The 9,231-nt window shown below is 33.9% G+C and overlaps 1 protein-coding gene across 1 annotated transcript; it reads left to right on the top strand.

Annotated features, from left to right (window-relative positions):
- The first annotated feature begins 749 nt into the window (after nt 1-749).
- Nucleotides 750-8,880, top strand: LOC143055925 (uncharacterized). The gene is made up of 3 exons (XM_076228973.1): nt 750-1,221; nt 3,022-3,240; nt 8,262-8,880. Exons 1-3 carry the CDS (start codon nt 807-809, stop codon nt 8,870-8,872), a joined length of 1,245 nt encoding a protein of 414 aa, XP_076085088.1. The 5' UTR covers nt 750-806; the 3' UTR covers nt 8,873-8,880.
- Nucleotides 8,881-9,231: the final 351 nt, after the last annotated feature.

Genomic DNA, 9,231 nt, shown 5'->3' with positions numbered 1-9,231 from the left:
AGAATAGTGTTTATATTTTTTTATTCTTTATTTTGAGGATATACATATGATTGGTTTCGTAAATGATATTACAGATAACATTAACGATACCAATTTTATGTAACCTGTACTAGTTATTGTTTGACTAGTCAACTAGCCGGCTCGTGTGCATCCGAGAAAAAAAGAAACAGCTCACAAAAGAGGTGCGAAAGATACCATGGATACCAGAGGGATCGACAGCCAAACTCAAAGATAGACAATAAACTTACAAAACCATGGCTAAAAAAGAAAGAGACACACAGAAAAATAATAATACACAAGACATAACATATATGAAAACTAAAGACATTTATTGTATTATTCATTTTTGTTTAATTTTGCGTTCGGAATGTGGGGACATCTTAGTCCACTTGTTTTTATCTATACGGTTTATCCATGTTATCATGACATTAATCTTTTAAAAAAAAGTTGTCAAAGCGGCGGCAGTGAATCCCACAGTCCTCATCCGGCATTCAGTCTGGGTCCGGCTTCCAGTCAGGGCTGGGGAGTATTTGGACCGTTCGCCCTAATAACATGTGCCCTAGGTCCGTTCTCTCTGAGTTCGTTCGCCCATAGAGTCCTGGGGATTAAATCATTTTTTTAACTATAAAAAGTGTTATAAGTCCTCCTTTATGTCATTACCGATAATGGTGCTCCATTCAAAAGAGGAAGATACATTTTAAAAGCATACGAACTAACATCAATCTACAAATTTCTTTCCCCGTTCACAACAGTGCACCTTACGTCAGGATGAAAATAATGAATTCTTTTCATGTTTTCAATGTAGAATGGCAAAACATTTGATAACGAAGAGTTTACTCAGACGAATTGATTACATCACCGTTAACTGTTTGATAAAAGTGCATATATCATATAAAACGAAAAACACTCAAAACGACATTTCTGATGCATTGAATACATACACAGATCTAAAGTTGACACCATTGAAAATAAGAACATGTGAATTTGGCAAGAGCTTTAGTCATGCTCACATACGGTGTGAAAAATTTAATTGCACAGTCGAGGAATCAGGCGAACAGGGAAAGATAAATCCTGCAGTTTCTATCAAAGGAATATACAATGATGGATTTGACTTTTTGAACAATTACATTAACAGAAAGTTAGAAGTAGATCTTTCAGATCCAGTGGATGTGAATCGAACATCAGCATTTTTACAACTTTACAAATTTTTCAGCAAAATAGGTACGAATTTACTAGTGTATCAATGCTCTTTCAGTTCAACCTAGTCCGAGATTACTCTGACGTCCAACGGCTGTTTTGCCAGACAAGCTGGGGCCATGGGACGTCAGAGCTTGTCCCATATCAAAAAGTGGATATTTGCCCACCCAAAATAGATGCGCTGCTTCGTCGCTTCTGGTGCCGACTGACGGCCTTGGAATTATATAAATCGGGCATCAATCTGTTCATTTTTCATATATCTCTTCATTTATGTAAGTTTCACTTACCTGCCAACCTTTATTTTCTCATTATTAGACAGTTTTCACAGTGACCCATCGATTTCGGCATTTTGCCTTTCATTTTCAAAGATTATCACATGACCACGAGAAAACAGTGATGATTTATGCAAATGACCATAATGTAACACCTCGTTCATTTACCATGCAAGTTATCTAAATGTCCGAGAGCTTCCGATTGTAACGTGGTCGGAACTAAATGCTTAATACCGTTCTCCTGTAAAGGAGGTGAAAAATCGTGGTTGGCTACTAAATGTTAAACATCGATCTCCTACAAAATTTGCATATTTGAGTCTCGAGGCCACGAACTCTCTCGTAACTTGACGTCCATTTGAAAGTGAAAGTCTAAATGCAGAAATCGATGGGTCTCTGTGAAAAATGTTAAAATATGGAAAAATAAAGGTTGGCAGGTAGGTGAAACTTACATAAATGAAAAGATAAATGAAAAATGAACAGATTGATGCCCTATTTATATAATTCCAAGGCCGTCAGTCGGCACCAGAAGCGACGAAGCAGCGCATCTATTTTGGGTGGGCAAATATCCACTTTTTGATATGGGACGAGCTCTGACGTCCCACGGCCCCAGCTTGTCTGGCAAAACAGCCGTTGGACGTCAGAGTAATCGCGGACTAAGTTCAACCATTCACCTTCGAATTCCTGTTTCAGGTCCCTTTAAATGAACATGCAAGGGGTCTCATTGGGGGATTCTGATCCCAGATCCTGCTTATTGTTTTGTAAGATTCTGGTATTCTGATTACACTATGTACAATTATATTCTTTTGTAATATCCTGTGTCCCACTAGACTTCATTTCCTCTTTTCGCAGCACAATAATTTGACATTCATGTGTCCATGGTGTCACGCTTACAAAAAATTGACAATCCCTCGTCACACTTAGAGCCTAATGAGACCCACCATGTACTTCCAAATCTTCCTGAAGCGAGGCAAGGGTTCGACAAGTGGAAGAAATGCCAACTCTCTCAAGTGAGCACTAGCCCAGACTTTCTAAATAATACATCATTTTTGGAATCATGTCTTTCACTGGAATAGATCGTCAATTTCGCATGCCTTCATGACATCATTTACCAGATAGGAGGTGCTCCTATATCACTGCTGTTTTAAAAATTTCAAACACTTTCATTATCATCATTCTTTAGGGTAGTATAGAAATAATTAATGTGTCGTAAGTACATGTACATGTATGTAATATTAATTCCTGTACAACTGAGGGACTGTAACCATGATGGCATCTTATTACAAAGTGATTTACGAGATAATATTTTCAATTAAATATTATATTTAGGAAACCCTACAAACATACAAACATGACAAACCTTCAGTATCATAGGAACCTATCTTTTTTAACAAGTCAAGGAGTTGTTTCTCATGCTTATTTTAACTTTTCATTTATGTCATTAACATGACTAAACATGCTAAATAAAATAAACATGATTAAGTTAACACTTAGCTATTACCCTTTTACAATTTCATTTTCTATATATAGTTCTACAAAACACTTGTATTTTCAGAGTACCATGAAAGATGTTTAAAAAGAAAAGGCAGAGATATTTTTGACGATAAACCCAAAAGCTACGTGACTGCTCTTCTTACAAACCACCTTCTAAGTAAATTAGTGCTTGGAACAGAACACATCACTAGTAGAAATTTGCCAGACAAGCCTTTGTTTTGTCCATGCTTTAATGCTGTCAATTGTCAGAAACCAATAGAATATGGACATACTGGATTAGGTTGGTATATTTGTAAGATATTTTTATTTATTATATGATAAGTACCTAATAAAAGTAAATTGTATGGGTATTAAAGTCAATATCGTCCCAATACAGCCTTAAACATTGAGCAAAACAGCTACCGCAACTTTTTTTTTTGCTGGATTTTTAAAAATGAATGAAGTATAGAAATGAATTTGTGTTCGGCTGTGAAAAAATGTATTATTTATCTGTTTATAACATGTGTATTGTCTACTTGGGCACAGGATGTTAGCACTTTTTTACCTGTAAAACGGTAGGACATTTGCGCTTCAAATACTATGGACATTTGCGCTTTAAATTTTGAATCACCTGTATTAAATTCACTGGACATTTGCGCTTTTTACCTATAATTGTCCACCTGTAATTGTAATGAGAAGTAATATTACGTAGATGAATTTAACTTATATTTTTCATTATTACGACACATGGTGCAGAATCCTTCAATGTCCACTTTAATGAACAGTTCTACTTACTCATTCTGCTAAAAAAATCTTTTTGAAGAGTATCATTTCACAACAGTCAGCGAATTACATTTCGATTTGTTATATTGATGAACAGGCACCCCAGAATTGAGAAACATGATTATTTATTTGAAATATGGTCGAAATATCAGTCAGAACAGATAACAGACATTTTTTTCAGTCCTTGGGCTTCAGGTATCTAGCGAAAAATGACCTGTGATGACTGTACGTGTTTTCATGTCTAGGAATGTTTAGTTTTGCTAGTTTTAGCTGTATACAAACTTTTTTTAGCTCACCTGTCCCGAAGGGACAAGTGAGCTTATGCCATCACTTGGCGTCCGTCGTCGTCCGTCGTCTGTCGTCGTAAACTATTTCAAGAATCTTCTCCTCTGAAACTACTGGGCCAAATACTTTCAAACTTTAACTGAATGTTCCTTAGGGTATCTAATTTATAAATTGTATCCGAAGTTTTGATCTATCAACAAACATGGTCACCATTGCTAAAAATAGAACATAGGGGTCAAATGCAGTTTTTGGCTTATAACTCAAAAACCAAAGCATTTAGAGCAAATCTGACATGGGGTAATATTGTTTATCAGGTCAAGATCTATCTGCCCTGAAATTTTCAGATGAATCAGACAACCCGTTGTTGGGTTGCTGCCCCTGAATTGGTAATTTTAAGGAAATTTTGCTGTTTTTGGTTATTATCTTGAATATTATTATAGATACAGATAAACTGTAAACAGGAATAATGTTCAGCAAAGTAAGATTTACAAATAAGTCAACATGACGGAAATGGTCAGTTGACCCCTTTAGGAGTTATTGCCCTTTATAGTCAATTTTTAACCATTTTTCGTAAATCTTAGTAATCTTTTACAAAAATCTTCTCCTCTGAAACTACTGGGCCAAATACTTCCAAACTTTAACTGAATGTTCCTTAGGGTATCTAGTTTGTAAATTGTATCCGAAGTTATGATCTATCAACAAACATGGTCGCCATTGCTAAAAATAGAACATAGGGGTCAAATACAGTTTTTAGCTTATAACTCAAAAACCAAAGCATTTAGAGCAAATCTGACATGGGGTAATATTGTTTATCAGGTCAAGAACCATCTGCCCTGAAATTTTCAGATGAATCAGACAACCTGTTGTTGGGTTGCTGCCCCTGAATTGGTAATTTTAAGGAAATTTTGCTGTTTTTGTTTATTATCTTGAATATTATTATAGATAGAGATAAACTGTAAACAGGAATAATGTTCAGCAAAGTAAGATTTACAAATAAGTCAACATGACGGAAATGGTCAGTTGACCCCTTTAGGAGTTATTGCCCTTTATAGTAAATTTTTAACCATTTTTCGTAAATCTTAGTAATCTTTTACAAAAATCTTCTCCTCTGAAACTACTGGGCCAAATACTTCCAAACTTTAACTGAATGTTCCTTAGGGTATCTAGTTTGTAAATTGTATCCGAAGTTGTGATCTATCAACAAACATGGTCGCCATTGCTAAAAATAGAACATAGGGGTCAAATGCAGTTTTTGGCTTATAACTCAAAAACCAAAGCATATAGAGCAAATCTGACATGGGGTAATATTGTTTATCAGGTCAAGATCTATCTGCCCTGAAATTTTCAGATGAATCAGACAACCTGTTGTTGGGTTGCTGCCCCTGAATTGGTAATTTTAAGGAAATTTTGCTGTTTTTGTTTATTATCTTGAATATTCTTATAGATAGAGATAAACTGTAAACAGGAATATTGTTCAGCAAAGTAAGATTTACAAATAAGTCAACATTACGGAAATGGTCAGTTGACCCCTTTAGGAGTTATTGCCCTTTATAGTCAATTTTTAACCATTTTTCGTAAATCTTAGTAATCTTTTACCAAAATCTTCTCCTCTGAAACTACTGGGCCAAATACTTCCAAACTTTAACTGAATGTTCCTTAGGGTATCTAGTTTGTAAATTGTATCCGAAGTTGTGATCTATCAACAAACATGGTCGCCATTGCTAAAAATAGAACATAGGGGTCAAATGCAGTTTTTGGCTTATAACTCAAAAACCAAAGCATTTAGAGCAAATCTGACATGGATAATATTGTTTATCAGGTCAAGATCTATCTGCCCTGAAATTTTCAGATGAATCAGACAACCTGTTGTTGGGTTACTGCCCCTGAATTGGTAATTTTAAAGAAATTTTGCTGTTTTTGGTTATTATCTTGAATATTATTATAGATAGAGATAAACTGTAAACAGGAATAATGTTCAGCAAAGTAAGATTTACAAATAAGTCAACATGACGGAAATGGTCAGTTGACCCCTTTAGGAGTTATTGCCCTTTATAGTCAATTTTTTAACAATTTTTCGTAAATCTTAGTAATCTTTTACAAAAATCTTCTCCTCTGAAACTACTGGGCCAAATACTTCCAAACTTTAACTGAATGTTCCTTAGGGTATCTAGTTTGTAAATTGTATCCGAAGTTGTGATCTATCAACAAACATGGTCGCCATTGCTAAAAATAGAACATAGGGGTCAAATGCAGTTTTTGGCTTATAACTCAAAAACCAAAGCATTTAGAGCAAATCTGACATGGGGTAATATTGTTTATCAGGTCAAGATCTATCTGCCCTGAAATTTTCAGATGAATCAGACAACCTGTTGTTGGGTTGCTGCCCCTGAATTGGTAATTTTAAGGAAATTTTGCTGTTTTTGTTTATTATCTTGAATATTCTTATAGATAGAGATAAACTGTAAACAGGAATATTGTTCAGCAAAGTAAGATTTACAAATAAGTCAACATTACAGAAATGGTCAGTTGACCCCTTTAGGAGTTATTGCCCTTTATAGTCAATTTTTAACCATTTTTCGTAAATCTTAGTAATCTTTTACAAAAATCTTCTCCTCTGAAACTACTGGGCCAAATACTTCCAAACTTTAACTGAATGTTCCTTAGGGTATCTAGTTTGTAAATTGTATCCGAAGTTGTGATCTATCAACAAACATGGTCGCCATTGCTAAAAATAGAACATAGGGGTCAAATGCAGTTTTTGGCTTATAACTCAAAAACCAAAGCATTTAGAGCAAATCTGACATGGATAATATTGTTTATCAGGTCAAGATCTATCTGCCCTGAAATTTTCAGATGAATCAGACAACCTGTTGTTGGGTTACTGCCCCTGAATTGGTAATTTTAAAGAAATTTTGCTGTTTTTGGTTATTATCTTGAATATTATTATAGATAGAGATAAACTGTAAACAGGAATAATGTTCAGCAAAGTAAGATTTACAAATAAGTCAACATGACGGAAATGGTCAGTTGACCCCTTTAGGAGTTATTGCCCTTTATAGTCAATTTTTTAACAATTTTTCGTAAATCTTAGTAATCTTTTACAAAAATCTTCTCCTCTGAAACTACTGGGCCAAATACTTCCAAACTTTAACTGAATGTTCCTTAGGGCATCTAGTTTGTAAATTGTATCCGAAGTTATGATCTATCAACAAACATGGTCGCCAGTGCTAAAAATAGAACATACATGTAGGGGTCAAATGCAGTTTTTGGCTTATAACTCAAAAACCAAAGCATTTAGAGCAAATCTTTCGTGGGTAATATTGTTTATCAGGTCTTTTATGTTTAAACAGCAATAATGTTCAGCAAAGTAAGATCTTCAATTAAGTCAAATTGACCAAAATTGTCAATTGACCACTTAAGAAGTTATTGCCCTTTAAAGACTTTTTTCACAATTTGTTCATCATGTTGACTTACTTTAAAAAATCTTCTCCTTTGAAACTGCTGTATCAATTTCAGCCAAACTTAGGCTAAATGAGTTTCAGAGTATCTAGTATAAATTTTATATTTTATTTCCTTGTATGTCAAGAAACATAGCTCCTATGGCTAAAATAGAACATAGGAGAAAATGATTATTTTTTTTGGCTTTTGAAGAAAATAGGACGATCCAAAAAACATTTAAATAAATTGAAAAGCCAAAATAATCATTGATGAGAGATTCAACCAAAAGAATTAAGGTGAGCGATTCAGGCTCTTGAGAGCCTCTTGTTAATATAAATCAATGTGCTAATAAATTTGCTTTGCAATGATTTTTAACTTTTATCTCTGCCAAGTCAAACCTGGCGGACCCAAGCCCGGATAAAAAGGAGGATAGTCATAAAAACCAAATATTGCAAAAGTGCTATGATTTGAAGCGCAAGTGTCCAAAAATAAAACGGCAAATGTCCTATGAAAAAGCGCAAACGTCCCGCGCCGGTCTACTTAATGTGATTAAAATAACTAGTCTTATAAAAACAAGGAATTATTTGAATATTGAAAAAATTATACTGGAAAATTGTTAAGATATATATATATATGATGAAAAATAATCAAACTTAAAAGCATGACTAAAGTTAATTTTACTTTCACTATGAACATGATGAACTTATTACCTGCATAAAGATATTTTTGGCTAATCCAAAGAACAAAAAATCAGTTTCATAACATGACCTTTTATATAATAGTATTAAATTTTCATAATTTTTCTTTTTTTCAAAGGATGTGAAAAAGTTTGGTGCGGAAGACCTGATGTTGTTTTATCAGCTGATAATGAATTACAGCAAAACTGTGTGATGGTAAGCGAAGATAGAAAAACAAATAATGAAAGCAGAGATTTTGAAAAAGAACTATGCTCGGAAATCGATGAAAAGACAAAAGATGAGGAAGTTGCAATGACAAGTCAGGCTCTTGCTCAGTGTATTACATTTGCATATTCCCGTTCAAATATGAAGAAACGTTGTCAAAATATAGCATTGAATGGTACATTGATACCTACTTTAGTGTTATCACCAAATAACTATTTTGTTTACATGTATGACTATGAACACGATGTTCTTTTGAAAAGTGGCCCATCTGACTTATGGGATAAGAGTAGACAGAAATTTAACACATCTGCAATTTTACAGATTTGGATGCTTTTGAACCATATGAACTTTGACACTTGCCTGAGTCAGAATCAAGTGAATTATTTGGGCAAGAGTGCAAATTTTCATAATATTTCTGGTGAAAAGTTTACATTGTCCGAACTTACTGAGAATGTATCATTTAAATCATGTTTGGTGAAGTGTAAAAAAGCACATGATATGAATGTTTATCCAGAATTAGAATAAACTAACGTTAAATATATGGTGCATATAAAATGGCCAACATGAATTACTATAAATATAAAAGTAAGAAGATGTGGTATGATTTCTAATGAGACAACTTTCCACTATGAAAAATTACCTAGAAGTCAGTAGCTATAGGTCATTGTTCAGCCTACAACAATGAGCAAAATGCAAACAGCCCAGCAAGTTGTTCAAGGAGATGAAAGACAAATGTAAAACAATTTAAACAAGATGTAAAAAAATTGTTAGATGCAATATTTAATTTCTGCAAATATTTAAAGGAGTTTGGTGTTTATAGCTCTTAATTATTTGGCATAAGATATGGTGCAAATATAGAAGTCAATAAAGAGAATCTCAAACCA

The sequence above is a fragment of the Mytilus galloprovincialis genome, chromosome 13 (genome assembly GCF_965363235.1).
Source record: "Mytilus galloprovincialis chromosome 13, xbMytGall1.hap1.1, whole genome shotgun sequence".
Classification (NCBI taxonomy): domain Eukaryota; kingdom Metazoa; phylum Mollusca; class Bivalvia; order Mytilida; family Mytilidae; genus Mytilus; species Mytilus galloprovincialis.
Note: the sequence above shows the minus strand (reverse complement) of the source record. Positions and strands in the feature narration are given on the sequence as shown.